Source organism: Diabrotica undecimpunctata, chromosome 7 (genome assembly GCF_040954645.1).
Source record: "Diabrotica undecimpunctata isolate CICGRU chromosome 7, icDiaUnde3, whole genome shotgun sequence".
Lineage (NCBI taxonomy): Eukaryota > Metazoa > Arthropoda > Insecta > Coleoptera > Chrysomelidae > Diabrotica > Diabrotica undecimpunctata.
Window position 1 is genome coordinate 136,653,528 of NC_092809.1, and position 23,351 is coordinate 136,676,878.

Genomic DNA, 23,351 nt, shown 5'->3' on the forward strand with positions numbered 1-23,351 from the left:
CCAGAGTTGTGTACGATTTTGTATCGGAATAAACAAATGCTTTTATGCACCCCTAAACACAATAATCGCAAGGAATAAAATCCGGCGGCCTTGCTGGCCAAGCAACTGCATTGCCTCTTCCAATCCAGTGGTCTTCGTAGTTATTATCAAGAAAGTTTCGTACATTCCTGCTAAAGTGGGCTGGACAGCCGTCATGTAGAAACTATAAGTTTAACCGAATAGGCACATCTAAGATTCTAAGAATTTATGAGGAAAATTTCCTTGTGGCAGTGCTTTAAGGATATAAATTTTAATTATGTAAGATATTTCCTGCGGAAGATTTTAAAATTGTGGGATACATGGCAGATAGTCTTCGAACGCTAATTTCTGGATTTTCCTCAACTTCCATTAAAATAACATCTTCGTGTGCTGCTGTTTCATAGTCATGTCATCCTCTTTTAATATTTTTTGGAACCACTGAAGCTGTTTCTCTTAATCGTTGATGAAGAGCTGTAAATATTGAGTATGATGATTACGACTGGAAAATTTTTCAGGGTATCTACATTGTGCTGCTCGAGCGTTACCCCTCGTTTCGCCATAAACTAAAGCATATCAGCGTATTCCACATTAGTAAAAACCATTTTTGTTAAATTGAGATTGTTTAAATATTTCAATGCCACAAAGTAAAAAACCAAAAGATAAACTTCGCGAACCGACCACAATTTAACAATGAAAAACGTAAGTTATACTTCTGTTGACATTCCAAGCCAACTAGTGCAAAAATATTAATTTAACTTTCATGACTAAAAAACGAAAAATTTTCAAATTGATTTTTCTGGACAACGGTGTATCCTATCGACTTAGATGGAGTAAAAGTACCTTTTAGTACTAGAATACCTGAAAATTTAATAATCTAATATAACTAATGCTTAAAAGTTAAAGACAAAAAAGCTATGCGTTAACATAACCGTTGACCTACCCAAAACGAACGCCTATGATCGGTTCTAGAAATTAGCAATTTATGAAATCAATTCAACTATGGAGGATAAATAATCGTACCCGTTTTCATTTTTCTAAATAGAAGCCTTCTGGGGGTATTAAAAAAAACTAATTACAAGGCGCCATCTTTAAAGAGCTCTAGCTCCCTTAGAAAGCATGGGTTCCCTTAGGAAGTATGGATTCGCCTTTTTTACAAACTTAAATTATTGTGCCAATGTTACTAAAACATTATAAAATGTTCTTAACGGATTTTTCCCATTTGGACATTCCTCCGCAGAAAATAAAATTTATTTAACTGTTGTTAGTCATAAATATTTAATTTCCGCAAACCAGTTTTAGTATGCTTGAAGTTGGCATTTTATGAACGATGTTTAATCAATTTCTCCATCATTTATGGTATTGTTTGTTACGGATGTGGTGTTTAAATACTTCTGTAAACAGTAATTATATAATAGTGTCAAAAATAATATGGATAAAATCGCAAGAAAATATTATTAGGTTATTATATACTCTCTTAAGCCGGGATCCGCGGATCCCGGAACGTAGTTGGCCTTGACATGTTACTGTAAAATTAATAAATATTTTCTTTTTGATAAATTCATTGGACCTACCCCAAAATGTGGTTGGACCAGTCCGATGGAACGTGTCCCCTCGACTATCGAGGGTTTAGTCACAGTATATTGCTTATAAAGAATCAGTAGGTTCACTCTGCCGCCAGTCCTTTGTTCTTCATGTTCCATTTTTTTCACGCGCATTACTTCCACGCGCAGATAAATTCCAGTTTTTGATACACTGCTCAATATAATTTTTAATACACTGCTCGAAAATAAATAGGAAAAAAGTGGCTTGTGGCGAAATAAAATTTAATTAGATTTTCGGAATAATGAATACTTTCCTAAATTTAGCGTTTTCGACAATTATCAATAGTTTCCCAAAAAAAATTATTACTGTTTGTCCTTCAAAATGTATTATGTTGAATCCATCAGTTTTGATTAATCGAATATTAATTTTTTGTATTCATTAGAAAATCACACTGTATTCACTGTTACTGGTGAGAAATCTCATAAAACGAAGAGCTAATGAGGAAACTAATTTCTATAGATGAAAAAATAATAATACATTCGAATTATAAATTATATTTTGAAAATTTGAATTTTACAATACCAGTTATAATAAAAATAGGATTATAAAAACACAAGTAGCGAACTATGAATACAAGTTAGAATAGAATATATATATTTTCACAATCACAACTTATTAATAACAAAATAATGAAATGAAAAAAGTCATATAGCCTAAAGATCCCTCTGTAGGATCACTACGTTCATAACGTAGTTAGTCAAACTCATATTTTTACGTACATTTAAAATTGAAAGAATCTATCTATATAAAAGGCTAGGATGAAAAGTCACACTGTTTATTCAGTAAGGTAACTACGCCACCTAGAAAAGAAATCTGAACTACCAACATCTACCAAAATTAAATGTAATTAATTAAAAGCTGTAAAAACGCTGTTGAGGCAGAAAAAATACACTTTCGACATTGGAGCGTGTGATACGTTAAATGAAAGGGCACTACACAGTATCTTCAATATTAATGAACGTATAGCGACATACGAGATATGATAGGGTACTATAAATAAAAATAGATTTACCATAAGACAAATTTTGATTTTTTGACTTAAAGAAGGCCTCAGGTTCAGTACAAAATAAACAACTGATTGAATCCTTAACATGCGACATGGCAAATGAAAGGGGAGGATATAACGAATATATTCAGATAGAAAAAATAAACAAGGCGACTATTAAAAGGGCACTACGCAGTATCTTCAATATTAATGAACGTATAACGACATACGAGATATGATAGGGTACTATGAATAAAAATAGATTTACCATATGACAAATTTTGATTTTTTGACTTAAAGAAGGCCTCAGGTTAGGTACAAAATAAACAACTGATTGAATCCTAACATGCGACATGGCAAATGAAAGGGGAGGATATAACGAATATATATAATAATAGTCTCCCGTTTTTATACCGCTGTCGCGGCTTTGGGAGTATAGCAGGGTAGTCTGCTATATCTAGGGCCTACGGTATACAAGGAAGTTAACATGGCCAGTGCTACGCTTCAACCGTCTATTATTACCCCTGGTTTTACCCAAGGTACTCATTTTTATTGAGGCTGAGTCGACCTGGGGCCTATAGACATTTTTAAAATGTCTAGATGTTCTTGCCGGCGGTGGGATTCGAACCCCGGACCACCGGCTTGCGAGTCAAGCATCCTACCACTTGCGCTACGCAGGCATGTCCCGTGAAATTCTATTGAACTATAACCGTCTATAGCGAGGCAAATTTGGTTATAACGACAGAAAATAAGATCCAAAAACGTGTTTTTTACGTTTTTGGTCGGGTCGTGGCTATAAATAAATACCTTTTCAAACAGCCCCTCAATAAACTTAACTCCAGCCCGAAATAAACTTCTTTACAATGAATAAATACAACTGTTTCACATCTTTAAAAAATATGATAGAATGATACTGGACCATTTAAAGCAGTTAAAAATGACAGAGTTCTTAAAATTGCAGAAGCAATAGTTTATGTTATCCTTGAAAATACATTATGTAGTTGGAAAAAATATAAGTACATATTTTTTGTTTTAACGTATATCATTGATAATAAAAGTAAACAACTCTTTTATGTTTTAATATATTTCATTGACAATAAAACTAAATAACTTTTTTTCAAAAACGCCATTCAAACAATATTTATTAGCATCTTATATTGCTCCGAATGGCTTCACTGTAGGAAGTTAATGGTTTAGAAAATTACATATTCATATGTATGCGCAGTATTATTGTTGTCTGATATAACGAGATCGACTTATAACGAGGTAATTAGTCTGTCATTTCAGTTCTCGTTATAGAGGGAGTCTACTGTATATTTTCCTCAAGGCATCGCGCACGGTGTTACAATTTTTTTTTTGTAAAATATGTATATGAATGTTTAAAGTTACTTTTACGAAATAATAATTTGTTTTATGAGAAGCTACAAATTTTGAATAAAAGTATAAACTTGCCATAGTAAGTAAAATGTGAACTTGTGAATCATAAATTGTAAATTTCCGAAGAAGTTTTTATTGTATATGCTTTTAATTATTATCTTTAATTTAATTAAAATCTATGAATTTTTATATAATTTCAATGCATTTCTATAATTTTATGTGAGAGTATTAAAAAAAATGAAGATATGAAAACTGTGACACCATTTAAGCTTACATTAAATGCCAAATACAAGTTTGGTTATGATGGGTGCCCTAAACTAATCATTGCCCCAACTTTGTGTTTTGTGACTCGTTTTAATTTGGAGGTTCATTTCAGAATGTGTTTGTTCTTTCTTTTTTCTAACTAGCACTGTTGCGCACTTTTTGTCTCTCTCCTCTCTTTCTTATGGTTGAATATTTCTTCCTTTTCTATTGTCCACTCATTCTGAAATAATTTCATTTTTTCTTTGATTAGATTCATTTCTTCAGCGTTCATTTTTATGTTCAATTTCAGTTCTCTTGTACCTGCTTAATGTTTTGGTGTTCAAGAATGAGTTAAAATTTTCAGTTTTAAATTACTTTTATTGGTCTTAGTTGAAGATCTGATGTCTTGGTTTAAAAATTTAATAGTATAATAAATTCTTACTCTCACAAACAGTGCTATTAGATAATCTACCGGAAATTCCTGACAAGGTTTTGGAAATTCTATATTGGAAAGCATATTTTTTAAATTTTTTCCAATGTCTTGACTTGTAGCCATTTCTGGAAAATATTCACAAAACACATTCTCTAGGGCATGGATGTATGTTATAAAATTCATATTGGGCATTTGTAAATTACCAAATGTATCATTTTCTGCATTTGGGTATGCCTTAAAAAAACTATATATTGTTGATTCACTCAAATCAGTTTGTTCTTTACCATATTGTAAACATGAAGGACATTTGTGTTTCTCTAAAATTTTTTTCATGAAATAGCCTCCTACATATACAAAACCATTCTTTTCGCTTATGTTTAAATTGGTGTAGTCTCTAGATTCTATTTTCAAAGATTTGAAAATATTTGGCTCAGGTATGAGTATTTGACATCTTTCAATTACTTCTGGTGTTATATTGGCCAAAATTTTATCAAATTCATCAAGACAATTTGTATTGCAAATAATAAAACCACTTAGAAAACTGGAGAAATATCAGTAATATGTATTAAAAACAAAATAAACTTATAAAACCAACTAAATAACAACAAATAAATGAAATTTATATATAAATTACTGAAATAACTGTAATTTCTAGTTTCACAGCATAAACACAAACACGTGTTTGGGTAAAATCAATGTTGCCAAATGTAATCAATCAATGGATAGATACTTATGATTAATTATTTGAGAATAGATTAAGTCAATTAGGCAATATGATTTTTCAAACTTTAGAAGTGTGTATAGTGGCTATGTAAAGAATTTTACCATTTATGAAATTTATTTTCCTCTTTTTGAAGAACTTCTATAATAATTATTTTATTATAAATTTGAAATATTCTTTGAAACTGATAGAATATTTTAAATCTTGCAACAGCGGCATTTTTCGCCAAATCTATTGCGCATATCTTCCAGGAGTGGATTCGAAATTGGAACCGTGAAAATGCGAGAGTGAACCTACTGATTCTTTATAAGCAATATACTGTGGTTTAGTTTAGTTTAGTCTATTGTACGCCACCAGTGTTGGCGTTAAAAATTTTAGTCAGATAGATTTTATACAACGATAAAAATTCCAACACAGCTTCTCTAGACCGCTTCATAATAAAATTACCGTATCAATCTGTAACCGAATTGGAGGGGTAAGTACCTGCTGTGCATCAGCTTCCGTTCTTCCTTTGAGCTGTGTTGATTTACCGACAAATGACGGAACTGCCTGTTCCGAAGATAGTCCTGCCCTATTCCAAAGATCGTAAACCACAAATATTGACGGGAAGAATGGTGTAACCATTGAACGACCCATCAGAAACGGTGGGTGCTAATGGGTAACAATATAACTACCTCCGAAAGTTGGGAGCCAATGTAGAACAATAAAACTCACAAGTTTCTTTATGAGCCAATTGTTAGGCCTCGTTTAACTCAGTATTTCAGGTGTGAGAAGGTATTTGGCTGGGACAAATACGCCAAGATATCAACTAATCATATTTATGGCACATAAATAACTATAAAAATTGGAAATTTTAATATTAAATTAAAATTGAACAAAATCACAAAACAAATCTTGCTATAAGCCCTATAAGCTTTACAAATATAAAATTATACTTATGGCATCACTGGAAGAATGTAGTGGTTAGTTGCTGTAGATGTGGTTGAATTTAGATACTTTCATCTTCAGGTGGTCATTGGATTCTACTTAGCAGGTGCAGTTATTGCTGCATGGTCGACCATGTGTTGCAGAATTCTTCAGCTAAAAGGCAGATAAAAATTAGTTACATATCAAATAATTTTTATCTGTTAAACAGATTGGTGAATGTCTTTGTTATATCGGATCCTCTTCTATTATTAAAATAAAGAAAACAACTATTATTGAAGGCTTGAGATATTTTAGTAGTATACACTATAATAAATTGTAATTTTTTAATCTCACGAAAAATCTTATAGAAAATCTACTCCTTATAAAAAATCCTAGTAAAAATTGATGTATAAAAAAATAGCGTATCAATTATACGTTACATGATGATATAATTATTTTTTTTTTGTTGATTGAATTTATTTTTATTATTTTTATTTTATTGAATTCATTTTCTTAATCTTTTATTACATTATTAGAAAAGAAAAACTTTGATTTTTCCGCTGAATGACATCGCAAATTTTGATTTGAGATATCATCAAAATCGACATCCAACTTCAAGAAGTTATATCTCAGGTTCTATAACACCTACAAAAATTTAAAAAAAGGGCTCTGTAGGCGGTACTGTAGACGAAGCTTTATAATAATCAACAAAATTGCTGTTTTTACTGTTCTCTTTACGATTTTATAATATTTTCATTCAAATCTCTATTCGACAGCAGTTTTTGTTGGTGTATATTTTTTAACCTTTTTTTCATGCTTTATCGCATTCGTTAGTAAGATCTTTTTTACGTTTCCTGGACAAAAAAGTGTGAAATATTTTTCTAAAATCAAAATAACAAATTATAGTCAGTTTTGACAGTTTGTATACCTAACGGCCATCCCCTCGTTAGGTACATGAATGGACTCTTCCGCTGTGACTGTATAAAATATGAAAATGTTTTACTAATAACTATTTTTATCGCACTTTAATACAGTAGCCGAACTGATAATTGCAAAAATCCAACCTTGTATTTATATGAAATTATATTTATATGAAATTATCAAAATATAAATAAATATCATTTGATAGTAAATATAATTATTATATAAACTAAATAAGATGTTTAAAAATAATAAGTTTAGTTAAATAAATAATAATAATAATAATAAATTAATAATAATAATAAAATATATAATAAAAATATTCAAGTCCAAAATGACAAATGCCGGTATGGATGCCAAGCCTAAGAAACCATCCAACATGTTACCGGTGGCTGCCAGGCATTTGTCGGTACTGATTATAAAGAACGACATGACTCAGTGGGAAAGATCAGAACTAGCTGACAAACTGGGACTTCTCCAAACCGACCATCTTCCTTATTATCAATACGTCCCTGACAGAATGCTTGAAAATGACAACTATAAGCTATACTGGCACCGCGCTGTGCTTACAGACCAACCAGTGGCGCATAATAGACCGGATCTCATACTAGTTAATAAAATTACTACGCAAACAACACTTATTGATGTGGCGATACCCAGCACCAATAATTTACGTGTTAAATACAACGAAAAGATCGCCAAGTACAGAGATCTAGAAATACAAATCAGGAGACAATGGAGAATGGAAACTACCCAGACAGTACCCATTATTTTATCTACTACTGGTGTTATTCCCAAAAACCTCCTAGAGAACATAAAACAGCTGGGTCTAAATGAACATCTCTATAAGACCATGCAGAAAGCTGTACTCCTCGCGACGTCCAGATGTGTACGAAAATTTTTGGGGGATACTTCAACATACCAAGTCACCTAGGGCTCGATAACACGGAAAGAGTCCCACCAGAGCTCAATCCTTTTGATACCGTAGGTATCTGGGATGAGTGAATTTTCCCCTTAGAGGGAGTGTGAGCCGTATGGCTAAATCTGGATAATAAAAATAATATATTTAAAATTAAATAAAGTAATTTTATTATTTATTTATTTTTTATATTTTAAAAAATTCAATAAATTATTATGTTTGCTCCTAACGCCACCTGTTAACGTATTAACAAACCATACGTTGTTTACTTATGACAAACCTGTCAAATTCAAACCAAATATTAATAATAAAATATAAATAAATATCATTTGATAGTAAATTTAATTAATATATAAACTAAATAATATGTTTAAAAATAATAATTGTATATGACATTATTTTAAATGAGAATTATTATAAAAATTTAAACAGATGATTTAATTGGTTGTTATTAATCGGATGACATTTACGACGTGTATTAAATTTTGACAATCGTTACGAATCTAATCTTTTAGTAACAGATATTCTTTTAATTTTTTACTTTTCATTTAATGTCTATATTTTGTTAGATTTTCTATATTTTTGTCTATATTTATTCTAGTTATTTGTCACTTGCACTTTTTTAATTTACACCTGCTTAGAGTAAATATATGATGACTAGAAACGAATTGTGGCGCTACTTTCGTGACGCTCGCCTTAGCATTTTACTATAGAGAAAAAAGTAACTCCAACTCCAGTATATAATTCGCTTCAAAAAAATAGCAATCTGTTTTTTATTTAATTATCTTTATTTTGGCTGGTTAGAATTTGTGACTCGAATGATGGGGTCATTTATAAAAAAATGTCGCCACCCCAGAAGGGGTGGCATCCACCTCTAGGATAAGTAGCTACTGTACTATCAGTCGGAATGTCGATCGGCGAAGTCATTTTCTGTTGTAACCGATTTTATTAAATTTCCTTTAACACAACGATCGCCTTAACTATTTTTTTGGTCAAACTTTGAAACTGTCTTATTTTTTCCAGGGCCGAAAAAAGTGAAATCTTCAATCATGAAGAACTTCAAAATGCCGATCAGAAAGTGGAATACCTGCGAGGGGCTCTTAGTGCTATCACAAAGAAAATCGCTCCCAATGGACTCTCAGATATCGACAAATTATCGGTAAGCGAACACATATTTTTAGGAAATAATCATTGAAATACCTTTGTGGAAAGTAATAAAATGAACAATATCGTCAAAAATATCTAAATTTTTTTACGATAAATCGTATATCGCATCAAAAATTTATCTGATTGTTGAATATAACCAATATATAGCTATGAATATTAACACGTATGTAAATAATAGATAACTACAGTTTGTTTATTAATTTATATTATCTTTTTTACACTTTTACGCTAAATCTATTCTTCCTAAAAAGGGGATATTAAAAAGAATTGTACAAAATTGCGACAAGGGGCATGTCAGTTATGGTAGTTAATCAATCAATACCAGGATCAGTCTAATATTTTCAAGCAACTTGCGGCGGACATTTGAATCATGTTATATTCCATCTTCATCCAGTCTTCTGCTTCCACAACTGAACATAAGCCTCCACTAATTTTAGCTCTATCGGTCTTAAGCTTCCTGCAGCCAGTCGCAGCAATGATTTTCACGTCGTTCTATCTATCGTGTAGGTGGTCTACCTACCTCTGCTTCTTCTGTCTGCTCGTGGTCTCCACACTGTAATGTGCTTTTTGGGTACACCCTTTGTTTGGGAAAGTATGTAGTATTCATTTTCATATTTTACATTTAATATTTTTTTTATTTTTTAAAATATATTGTTTCCTGTTATTTCGTAAAATCGCATTGTTAAACTGGTTAGCTCATTTATTCTGTTTTAAGTTCGGAGAAATTGACTTTCTCTTTTGTTATTTTGTGTCGCAAATACACACACAAAACGTGTACAGTATCGTATTACCGTGACAATTAATTTAAATTATCGCCATTCAAAATAGAAATGCAATAGAGTGATTTATTGATATACCCTCTTCCTATGGACCACCTCGAAGAGTGGCCAGACGGTTTACGACCATCTCAAAACACTTGCTACCGAGAGAGGACTTACCAAAAGGTAAGTCGATTCTTTGTACAGACAACAGTAATGGGTAAAGCTACTTAATTCTCGTAATGTATTCACAGTTGTAGTTGCTATTTTTCGCTAATGTATTTACAGTCAAAATACTGCATTTTTTCTCCATTATTATTTCTAATAATATTAGAATATGATTAGAATATGATATGATTTGTGATCATAGTTCCATCTTTTAATTTCGTTATTTATCTCTTATATCTCTTTAGAACTTTGAGGGACTTATTGAGGTGTTTGGTGACTTATTCTTTCGTTATATAGTTTCTTTTGGCAGCGTATCTTCTGGCTTTTCTCTATAGCTTCCGTTTTAATGACATTCAATGTGTTAACATTTAGGTCTGTGTTCTTATTGCTTTCGAGAATATTGTTGATGTGTTCTTCAAACGCATTTTTATATTATCAGGCTCGATCTAGGTAAATCTGGACTTCTTTTTGATCATACAGTGTCTTTCTTTCCCAAGGTCTATTTCTATGGAGGCTTTTACCATTCTGTGGTCGCTACATATTGAAAACTGGTTTATGAGCATAACATCTCTAAAGATTTGCCTCTTGTCAGTGCCATAAAATCAATTTCGTTTCTAGATTTTCCATCCAGGCTCTACCGTATCCATCGGAGTCTTTTTTGTAGTAGATTTGGAATAGATTTTTTTCAGCAGGAAGCTAAGTAAAGTTTCACTATGCCCGTTCCTGTTTCCCAAACCAAATTTTCCCAGTGATGTTTCTGACTCATCTTCCTTTCTCTCCGTTTTGGCGTTGAAGTCACCACATATTATGGTATAGTGTGTTATATCGTTTAGGGCTGAAAGAATGCCATACTATTTTATAGTCCGCATGGTCACTTGTTGGCCGCCAGTAAATCTTAGCCAGATATTTATACAGGTTTCAAATTCGTTAAAATATATCAAATCATTACTCAAACCAAACTATTAATATTAACATGCCTACCTATATAAAGTAGAAAACAGTTGCCAATAAAATAAACTCAAAACGATAATAAACTTCAATAAAAAAACTGTATTTATTAATTACTGTTAAATTGGAGTAAATACGAACAAAAAGAAACTAATATCTAAATAAATTGCAGTCACGCAATAGATAAAAATAGATGATTCTTAAAAAAGTGAATTAATTAAGTTTTCAAAAATGAAAAATGATGGATGCGGACCACAATTTTTCACCCGAAAAAGCTTTTTGGTTCATAAATCATACTCGTAATAAGTCAACTATAAAAATCTAATGTGAAGTGTCTTTACACTCAACTCAATATCAGCCGGTCGGTAATTCGTCGTACAACCCTAGAGGCTATGTGTTCTAAAGAAAAAAAAGACTGTCACGACCTTCAAACTAAGGTCGAAATCCAATCTTATCTGGTCGTCAAAAAAAGAAACAATGAAGCAGGAGATGTGATGACATAATAATGTGGCAGGTTCTGTGCTCGACGGTAGAACTCTAGAAAGATAAATGTTTAGTTAGACAACTAAATGATAATATAAAAATTTTTAACAGCTACTTCGAGAAAGAAAGTGCATTTGTGTTTATAATACAAAATTGCATTTAACTATTTTTGTTGAGAATAAGCCGCAATTTTAATTTAAAATAAATTTGTGGACGTTTCGATTTTCACTTAGGAAATAGTTCTTAAAATATAAAATATTAATGTGATAAAATGAAAATTGCATTAAGATGCCACAGTAAAATAGCTTCAAAACAATAATGCAAAATTGTACCTATACATGGCAGAAGTACTACCTACTTTTTAACTAGACTTAACACAGACGAAATTGGTAAAAAGAAATAAGAATAAGACTTACTCACAATCAATTTATTCTACCACCAACGACCGGTGTTGCATACTATAATTTGCTATGTATCTTCATGCCAACGGTACATGGTAAACTAAATGCTGAAAATATAATAACCCGTATTATTAGACAAAATTCATTATCAGACGAAATTCATTATCAGGGAACTGAAAATAAGGGGTAGTTAATTGCGTAAGCAATAAAAAATAGTCTACGAAACAGTATAGGTACAGCACAATCATGATTTAAGCGCCGTTATTACTAGAAAAATGAAAACGCTACATCCTGGGGTAATACATTTTGAGATAATAACATTTGAATTTTATTTTATGGAGTGTTTGGCGTAATTCTAAAACCTCCAACGTTTGTCAAGATTTGTTGGCCAGTTTTTAATAGTATTACTATACTACCATACCATACCATACTACCACTATAGCTAGTCTTCTTCTTGATGTGCCTATCCGTTACGAATGTTGACGATCATCATGGCAATCTTTATCTTATCTGCAACAGCGCAGAAAAGCTGCACAGAACCAGATTCTGAGGTTCTTTAACCAAGATGTTTTTCTTCCTGGACCTCGTTTTCCAAATATTTTTTCTTGCAGGATGGCTTAAAGGAGAGCATATCTGGATTCATTTCGCATAATATGTCCGAAGAACTGTAACTTTCGAGATTTGATGGTTCTTATTCATCTGAGGACCTCCTCATTTGTGACTCGATCAGTCCACGGGATCTTAAGCAATATCCGATATAGCCACATCTCAAATGCTTCCAGTTTTCTGCACATATCTTCGTTCAAGATCCACGATTCAACACCATAAAAAAGGACAGAGATGACGTAGCATCGCAGCATTCTTACTTTTGTATCAAGAGACAGGTTGTGACTCTTGAAGAAGGCCCCCATCCGATTGAAGGTGGATCTAGCTTTTCCGATGCGTGCTTCTGGTTGTTGGTCCATTCTTCATTTATTGTGATGCCGAGGTAGTTATAGTGCGTCACTCTTTCTACAGGGGATTGGTTGACGTAGAGTTGACCTTATGTTATCTTTTTCTTGCTAATTATCATAAGCTTTGTTTTCTTAACGTTTATATTGAGTCCATATTGTTGACTGTAATACGTGGTTTTGTTCATAAGAACTTGTAGGTCCTCTAAGTTGTCCGCAAATACTATGGTGTCATCTGCATATCTGATGTTGTTTAGCCGGTAACCATTTAGTACAATACCTTTTTCAGTTTCGTGTAAAGCTTCGATAAATATTCTTTCAGAGTACAGATTGAAGATTAGAGGAGACAAAATACAGCCTTGCCTCACTCCACGCATGATTTTCACATAGTCAGTGTGTTCACCTTCAACTCTGAGATTAGCTGTCTGATTCCAGTAAAGATTTCTAATTATTTTCAGATATTGGTTGTTAATTCCTGTTTCTCTTAGTATTTGCATCATCTTGGCGTGCTGTACTCGATCTAACGCTTTCTCGTAATCAACCAGACATGCGTATACGTCGCAGTTGACGTCTCTGCATCTCTGGAATAAGACTTGTACTGAGAAGTACAAGTATATAGCTATACCTCTTCCATACTGGGTAGCTTTCGGCAAGTTGAGCCATATTTTGAAGAACAAAGATCTGCCAATATGTCTAGAGCGTAGAGTGTATGAGAAGTTTCTCTTACCAGTGACTGCGGACTGATTTGAGACCATGGGCTTTACAAAGAAAACTTTCGAACAGCTCAGTACAACTCAAAGAGCAATGGTGAGAGCCATGCTCGGGATCAGTTTGAGAGATAGCATTCGGATTCGGAAAACCGACATTCTTAACAGAACAAAAATTACTGATGTGGAATGTATAGCGAGGCTCAAGTGGTAATAAGTCAGGCATGTTGGTCAAGATAACACTGAAAAATGGACGCAAAAAATAACATACTTAATACTAAGAGAGAACTAGAGAGGAGTGGGCAGTCCGCGGAAGAGTGGGATGGATGATATCAAACATATTGTGGCCAAGAAATGGATGAGAATTGCTAAGGGGAAACAACGGAATTAAATGGAAGAGGCCTATGGCAAGCAGTGGACCAACACGGGCTAACGAACTGACATTAATTTCACATGTTTTAGTTTTTGTTTAATGTTTTAAGTTTTTGTTGATAACGGCACTGCCTCCTTTGGCTGCACTATCAGGATGTATTGTGTCACGTACTTCGTGTCATTTAAATTTAATATCTAACTGATTTGTGACATGTGCTTCAGAGACGAGGCACAAATTAATTTTGTCAGTGAAGGATTGCTTATAGTCCTGTTGATGATTCAGCAACCCATTCCATTTGTTTATTCCATTCCATTATGTCCATTCATCCATATAATCTGTCCATTCATCCATATAATCTGCAGGGTCTGTTCTATTTCTTTTTCATTCCTTTTTGTCTTTTCACAATTTTTATTGCGTTCATTTGTGAGATAACACATGAAGAAGAAAAAGAAGAAGAGGTAAGCAATAACTGTTGTCTTTTATTTAGATATCATACTAATGTTAAATTTGTTTTTTTTAAGAATGCGGGATTGGTAACGAGTCTGCAGACAGTATTGTTAAGTTTAAATTACAGCATTAAAGTGGGCAACAGCTGTTTCACATAATTAGTGTTAATAAACTTCTTGTTCATTTTAATATCATAATCCAACATATTTACCAAATATGATGGGAAAATTGTTTACTAAGAATTATTAGAACAGTAAGATGTACGCGTTCTATTTTGATTTTCATTTTGCCTATTTTAAATATTATTAAGTTGGTTGCAGGGTCGGACTGGCTCAAAAAAGGAACAAAACTTAAATCTAAACGAAAGATGCCAGAACTCTACTAAGCTTTTTTAATCAACCTTGTTTGAAATCCTAGCAAATGCATGTAAAGTAAATCAATATTATTTGTGATTTTTTTTAGTTTAATTTTAATTTAAATGCATAACCTTTAATCGCCAAGGCGACGAGTTTTTCACAGTCCCTTATGCTCGCTTATACTCTTTTACCATCCTGATCAGCATATAGTTGTCACTCTCTTCACGTCTTCACTCCAAAGATTTTTTTTTGTCCATCTATTATCTTTCACTCTAGCGATGTGTCCTGTCCACTTCCATTTAATTTTAGCTATGCGTTTTATAATGTCGTCTACACCACTTCTACGAATTTCTTGGTTTCTAACTCTATCTCTCAACGTTATGTCCAACAATGTTCTTTCCATTCTATGTTGGGTCACTTGTAATTTTCGTGCAGATTGCAAAATACTTACTACACATTTAAGTTCTTTAAAATTAAATTTTTTTTTCTTTAAAAATTTTGTATGATTTTAGTAATTTTGAAATTTTTTTAAATTTTATTTATGCCCAATTATTTCATTTTGATTATCCTTATATTCCAAAATCAATCATCAATAATGGGAGGGTATATTAATTAATTTTCATTAAAAACTTTCCATTTGTAAAAACTTATCTACAAACGTATATAAAATTTCTAAAACAAACTTTTTTTATTTTAATTAATTTTATTTAGTTTTAGTTAATTTTATTTTGGTTTTTCTTATCTTTGTTTTTCTCGATACATATTTGAATTTCATCAGAATTTTTATCTTAAGTCTTATTTCTCCAATTACGAGATTTTCACCGTGATTTGCAGTTCGAGAAAGTTCTACCTACTGCTTGAAATGTTTCCATTCAGTTATATAGCGACAAATCTGTCAACATAAAAAAATCTGTCAACTCCTTGGAATGTGGTTTACTCACCACAATCAGAATTTAAAAAATTTCTGATTACCTGTAACATTAAAAGAATCTATTTTCGACGATAAATCATCCACAATGACGAATTTTATTGCGAAGGAGAAAAAGTTAATGAAATTGTCAAATCAGTTTTGGAAAAGTCTAGCAATAAAACACTGAAAACTTTTGTTTTCAAAACTTCCACAAAATTTATGATTTTTATTTTTTTATCACTACAGCTGTTTCGACAGAGTGCCTTTCTCAAGTGATCTATTTTAGGTATACATGTACACTTTATGGTCTTTAACTGAATAACTTGAGGAGGGCAGAACTGTTTGTCTTAAGTTGGTCATTCAGAATTGTCTTTATTTTTTGTTTCTCTTTATTTGTTAATTTCCATAGATTCTACTAAAGATTCTTCATAATAAATAGTTCTTCATTAAAAGAATGATTATGGTCTAGAATAGAAGGTGAAGTGCGTACGTAGAATCTGTTTTTCTATTATTGAAAACCCTTTTATGTTCTTATATAAGTCCGTCAAAAGTTCTACCAATTTGACCGATGTAAGTATTTATGCAGTAGCCACATTTAAGTTTTTATACACCACTGTGTAAGTGCTTTTTCTGTTGGCTGTTGTGGTTCTTAATATATTTGCCTAAGTACTGGATTTTTCTCTGGTGGTGAAATTACTAACTTCAGGACTTTCTTATGTAGTTTTTTATTTTACTTATTATTTGTTTGTTGTACCCATTGTTTACATGGAAATTTCTATTAATCTATGTAACATGCTATGGTAGGCTGCCAATTTGTGTTGTATAGGATGGGATGATGAATTGTGTATAGTATTGTCAGTATGGCTAGGTTTATGAAATAAGGAGAACTCATGTTTGTTTTTAACTCTGATAATTTTTAAATCTAGAAAATTTATGGATTGATTCTCTTCTGTTTCTATTTTAAATTCAATATCACTATGGAGTGAATTAATATACGATAAGAATTGGTCAAGTTGTCTGCTAGTTCCTGTAAAAGATACCAGTATATCATCTACGTATCTCCACCAATATTAAAATTGTCTGAATAAGGGATGCTTTGAAATCTTTGAATCTAGATGATCCTTACAAATACCAGATAGCAGTGGGCTTGGATGATTACCCATTGTTAAGTCCTGCACTGTTATTTATAAGTATATATTTGATTACTAAATTCAAAGTAGTCCCGGTTTATGCAATTTTCAAGAAGATGTAAAATTTCAGGTCGAGTAAGGTCAGTAAAATATGGTCGAATCTATCACTTATTGTCAAAGTCTGTCCCATGAAATTTAAATTTGATTCCCTTTTGATACAATTGCTTCAACGGTAACAAAACTTTTATTTCATTTTTAGTAGAACTCTTCAGTGTTCTATTTTATGAAAAATTTCGATATATAGAAATATTTCGAGCAATAAACTGCTCATGTTGTTAAGAATAAAAATCAAAATTTATAGATAAACACATAATGATGTATAAACAGAAGTGACTTTATGTGTAAACATATAAAGAAATGTATGCTCTTAAATTAAAACATATCTCAATGCTCGTCATAAATTTTATGATGTCAAGAATCAGTGGTGCCAATAAAAAGTCTTCTGTAAATTTAGTCATTTTAATTTTAAATTCATAGCGGTCTGCAGGAAAGCGTTGTTACCAAATAAAAAATATCTCCTGAAATATTTGTCAAAACAATGGACTACGTAACCTCTGACGTCACAATTGGCGGGAATTTTAAAAACCTTTCCAAACATTTGTAATTTGTGTGTATTTGTCCCATAAGAAGTTGGAAATATTGTTTTTTTTTAATTGTTTGAACAATAAATACGGACTTTCGGTTATGAACATTCATTCTGTGCGATTGGTATTATTTGTTGTTCGTGAATTTTTGAGGTAAGAATATCAAAGTATTAACATATTTACTATCAATGTTCATGTTTTAAGGTTATGTTATAGTTCTATTAAAATTATAATTATTAACTGTATTTCAAGGTATTTTGTTGTTGTTTTTATCGGGGTTATTTCAAAATTAATCAATAAATAACAGAATTTATTTTATTTACGCACAGAATGAATGTTCATAACCAAATGTTCTTATTTACTCTTTAAACGATTAAAAACCAATATTTCCAAGTTCTTATGGGAGAAATACACACAAATTAGAAATGTTTGGATAACGGCGAATGCTAAGTTGGGTTGAAAGAGTCACAAACTTTGAAGTAATTCAAAGGATAGGAAAAGATCCAGAAATTTTGTCAACTATCAAACGAAGAAAACTCGAATATTTGGGTCACCTGATGAGAGGACATAAATACGCATTACTTCAAAATATAATGCAAGGAAAAATAGAATGAAAACGGAATCCAGGCCGTAGAAGAATGTCATAGTTGCGTAATTTGAGAGAATGGTTTGGTTGTACCACTAATGAACTCTTTAGGTCAGCTGTAAAAAAGGTCAGGATAGCCTTGATGATTTCCAATTTCCGATAGGAGTAGCACAAGAAGAAGAAGAATAAGAAGGAAACGTTTTCTAAGCGCCACCATTGTGACTTCCGAGCTTAAGTAGTCTATTATCCTATACGATGTTTCTCTTCGTCTTTCTAAGTATGAGACAAAGACAACTGTCGATGTTAAAAATATGTCAGAACCTCTGTTTTATCTGTAAACAGCTAATTTGAGGTTGTTTTTTAAGATTTTATTTTGCTATGAACCGCCTCAATTAGTTTGGAAACGGCTGGCACGATTTATATAAATTTTAGTTTGGGGTAGTCAGGCATGTTGTAAAATCTACTGCAAAGTTTTAAATATTGTATAACTGTTTTAACTGTAACCGCCTTTACTTAATGTTTTCTAAAGTTCGGTATTTGTTTACCGCATAAATGAGGACCTTCATTCAACACGGCAAAAACACCCAAAGATTTGTTTCGAGTTGTTGCAGGTTTTCTACCTTAACCTCTACTTGTTAATGAGCAGCAATAACTATTTATCAAATTTCATTGTTAACATTAATGCGCTTAATCATCAAAATCTATCCCTATCATTCGTTTCACATAAGGTTACTCCGTCCTTATTTTTGTCAATGGTTCCAAATGTATAACTTGGTAACCTTCAGATCATATTATTCATTTCTCATTCTTTTTGAAATAACTAAATTTGTTTTTTAGAAAAAGACCTTGGAATATCAGCTAGGCACAATTTTCATCGAAGAAGCCAGACAATTCCGCGAATGCCCTTTGCTTCAGATGATCCTGAGCGATTGCGGGAAGGCGGAACAACAGCTTGCCCGAGAATATGCCGATCATGAGGTGAAAGTCGAAGATTTGGTATTCAAACCTTTGCAGAACGTCCTGGAGAACGATTTCCCGAATATTCTTAAGCACAAACATAACTTAAGGAAGTATTGTTTAGATAAGGATTCTGCAAGTAATCGATACCAGGTAAGTTATAAAAATATATAAAAGATCATACCATAATGATTCGAATTAAACAAAATTATAGTGAATTATAGCGAACGACAGCATCTGTCGAAGAATTGTAAGGTTGTTTTAAGTTTAGAACTATTTGATAGTAAATTCTGGTATCCGGAAGAGAGTTCTCCCATAATTTTATCAAATCAAACCGATCAGTAGTGTTCAATAGTGTATCAAACATGTTGTTTGGACATCCAGAATCTCAAACAACTGCATATGCATCTATCTCTCGTCTAAATTTCTAGTTGACCAATTTCTTAGTTCCTACAATATATAAATATTGATGATAACCAGATTGAAGTAAGAAGACTAATAATCCCTGCCCAGCGATTAATCATATCTAATGTATATCCTACTTTACCTAATAGCATAATTAAGAGCACTTATAAACTATGGGTATAAAATCCGCCTCCAATGTTACGTTTCTACGAGTAGGAATGCAAGACCAGGAATACAGCCACGTGCTCCGCTTTAGAAGGCAAATGTTCATAAATTCTTTAGAAAATGCATCAATTCGTGATTCATTCCTTCCCATAGAACCAATGGATTTACATCTTTGAGACAAGTACTTCACAACAGCACTCCATAAGAATCTACTGTAATTCCAATACTGTTTCTAATTGCAATAAATAATATTGTATGTGCAGATGACTTGGTCATTTATTTAAAAACAAACAATGTAACTCTGTGATCACATGTATTACAAACTGCCTTACACACAATTGAAATCTGGTCTCAAAACACGGGATTTATATTCTCTGGTGAAAAGACACGTTATTTAATTTTTAGCAAAAGAAAAAATTACCCAAATTTTCAATTAATAATAAACGGACGTTATCCTGAAACAGATAGAAGAAATAAATTTCTTATGACTTTCTTTTCAACGTAACTTAAAATGGGAGAGCCACCTAAAGCAACGTTCTTGCCAATCCAGAATTAACGTACTAAAAATACTGTCAAATGCCGCTTGGGGTCTGATACAGCAACCTTACTTACTCTATACAGATCATTAATATGAAGTAAATTATACTACGGCTGTTTATGCTACGATACTGCTAATACAACATATTTAAAAAAAACTTTCTACTACATTCAAAATACATGCTTGAGATTAGTTTTAGGTGTCACAAGAACCAGTCCAGTTAGTAGCTTACAAGTTCTGGCTAATGAACTCCCCTTGAGCCAACGAAGACAACTTTTGTCACTAAATTACGTTTCCAGAATTTCAGCAAATAAAACCAACGTAGCCTACTCAACAATGTTTTGCAGAACAATTGAATGTTCCGATCATTACAGGAACATTGAAAGAAAGATGCTACCATTTCCTGAGTTCCTGAGGTCCCTTATTTCCACACGTCCTTTCCTTATCGCAAGCTTTTCAAAATCTAGTATCCAAATACCCAACAACCCATCAAATCTTCACTGATGCTTCCAAATGTGATGAAGGACATATTGCAGATTATATCTGCGAAAACATCAAGTCCACAGTACAAATTTCAACAAATTGTTGGAATAGTGGAGAACTTACGGCAATTCACCAGGCCATGGAAAAATGTAGTTTTATCCATGAAAGCAAATTTGTTATTATCGCCGATACAATGAGCGCATTACTTGGAATAAAACAGTTATATACAACTCACGCTATACTTCTAAAGATCAAAGAAGAATTATCTGCAGGCTCAACAAAAAGATATTTCCTTTATCTGGGTACCTTCTCATATGAGAATAAGTGGCAATGAGAAAGTGTACTCCCTGGCAGGTAACAAATCAAAATATTGCTATTATAAATGAAATACCTTGAACTAATCACAAAGTAAACATTAAAGGTCTCATCTACAGAGCGTGGCAGACTACTTGGGATCACACTGCCTCCAAACAAAGAATGCCTAGGTCAAGTAGGCACAACAGCCATCTTACCAAGTAATAGAAAATTCCAAGTCATCATCAACCGACTTCGAATATAACATACTCTATTTACGCACAAACATATTTTCAACAAGGAGGCTGCTCCGATGTGTACCAAGTGCAACATCCAATTATCAGTGAAATATATAATTATAGAGTGTCCAGTATACAAGAACTAAAGGATCGCAGGTTCTCTGAGTGACAATTTAAAAAATGCTCTGACTCCAAATTTAACATGTTGATTAAATTATCTCAAAACAACCAAACTATATACCACATTGTAAAGTATTTTTATGTAATAATATGTATCTTACTGTCTGCGCATGTCCTCCCGCTAACAACCCATAGTGGTTGATGCGGGTATTTCGTGAAAATAAAAAAAATAACTTCGTTTTTATTTGCAGGCTTCTGGTAAGGAAACGTTACGAGAAGACATGGAGGAAGCCGATACCAAAGTCGAGCAGAGTCGTGACGCATTGGCCGTTGAAATGTTTAACGTTTTAGCGAAAGAAAACGAAATTTCAGAATATATGTTACAATTGTTGAAAGTGCAGAGAAGTTACCATGAAAGTGCCCTTAAAAATTTACAAGAACTGATTCCCCATTTGGAGAAAAGAATAGGTAATGATCAATTAATCAATTTGTTTTGCAATTTTTGAGAATTACGTTGTATCGCTAAGTTTTCATCACGTAATTGACAATGTTTTAATGTTTAAAATTATGTTTTCGCCAACGGTGGCCTGCATACATTTATTTATACAATATATATAAAATAATATTAGAATAGGAAATGAGTAAGTACATGAAGAAGAAGAAGAAGAAGAAATAAGAACACTATATAAAGATAGTTTCATTGTTCTTTTAGGTGATAGTCATGTAAGAAAAGTATTCGGTACATCTCTAAAAGAACACCTTCGAATTACCAACAAACGTATAGCTTACCCCCTAGAAATTTGCATATCGGCCCTTACGGAATACGGCATGTCCGAGGAAGGGTTGTTCCGTGTCGCCGCTAGCACATCAAAAGTGAAAAGACTGAAAGCCGCCATCGATTCAGGATGCTTCTCCGTTCTCATCCCGGAATACAGAGACGTTCATATTTTGTCGAGTTTGTTGAAGTTATATTTAAGAGAACTACCTGAACCCTTGTTAACCGATCATTTGCACAAAGAGTGGCTGGACGCCGTACAGGTAATCATCCATAATTACTTTAGCGATTTACCTTCACAGTCCTTACTTAACAAACATTTTTCACAGGTTCTAATTTGTTTTGGTCAGAGCTGTTCTAAATTCTCTATTTGGATCAAGTTTGTCCTGACTCTTTTATGATCCATTCTTACTTTATGTGCATACCACTAATGATCCCGTTTTAATTATTAGTTCCTGTTTAGTGTTTTATTTAATAATTTTATTTACATTCATGTTCCAGTTTTCTTTCTCCTCAGATGTTTTGTTTCTATTACGGTTAGTGGTTTATGTGTTTGTAATAATGTTAATTAATATCATAGATGAAGCATACTAATGTTGCCCCACACCTGACGCCTATTTTAATAGTATGAGTTGTTTCTTATCTGCAACCACAATTTTCTGTTATCTTTACTCGTATATACTTTAATGTTGCCAACTATAGTTTTCGTCTGCCTAGTCCATGTTTTTTTATTTTTTCTCTGTACTTGTGCATTATCACTATAAACGAAAAAAACATTCCTAATCCCTAGGTAACGCAAACATTTCATACATTTTCATCACAGCTTTTATAAATTCTGACAGATCAGAAAACTGGATATTTTTCTGATCTGTCCTTTGCTAACTTTTTAATTTTATGTTTATGTTTAAGCATTCCTCCATCTTATTTATAAAGTTTTTGTAGTTTGTTTGTGTTAGTTTTCGCTGGAGGTGTTTTATTTCAATTACATTTAATGGCTTATGAGTTTGTAATAAAACATGTGAATGGCATATAAGGTTACCCCACACTTGTCTCCAATTTTAATAATATGATGAGAATGGGTCTTTTCCCATATAAGACCACAATTTTCTGGGAATCTTTACTGGTAGATAAGAAAACTTTCTTTTCAAATCCCTGGTATCACAACGATGTGAATTGTTTTCATCTGTCTCATCTCATATATTCATCATCATCAGTAGCTCGA

At 32.5% G+C, this 23,351-nt stretch overlaps 1 protein-coding gene across 2 annotated transcripts in view; it reads left to right on the forward strand.

Annotated features, from left to right (window-relative positions):
• Positions 1 to 23,351, forward strand: part of LOC140445885 (rho GTPase-activating protein 44-like) — an 81,281-nt gene that overhangs the window by 37,715 nt on the left and 20,215 nt on the right. For both annotated transcript variants that reach the window (XM_072538294.1, XM_072538293.1), the window contains exons 2-5: positions 9,149 to 9,284; positions 18,991 to 19,263; positions 21,606 to 21,822; positions 22,067 to 22,392. In XM_072538294.1, coding sequence (XP_072394395.1) covers positions 9,149 to 9,284; positions 18,991 to 19,263; positions 21,606 to 21,822; positions 22,067 to 22,392 — 952 coding nt within the window. The remainder of the gene's footprint in view (positions 1 to 9,148; positions 9,285 to 18,990; positions 19,264 to 21,605; positions 21,823 to 22,066; positions 22,393 to 23,351) is intronic.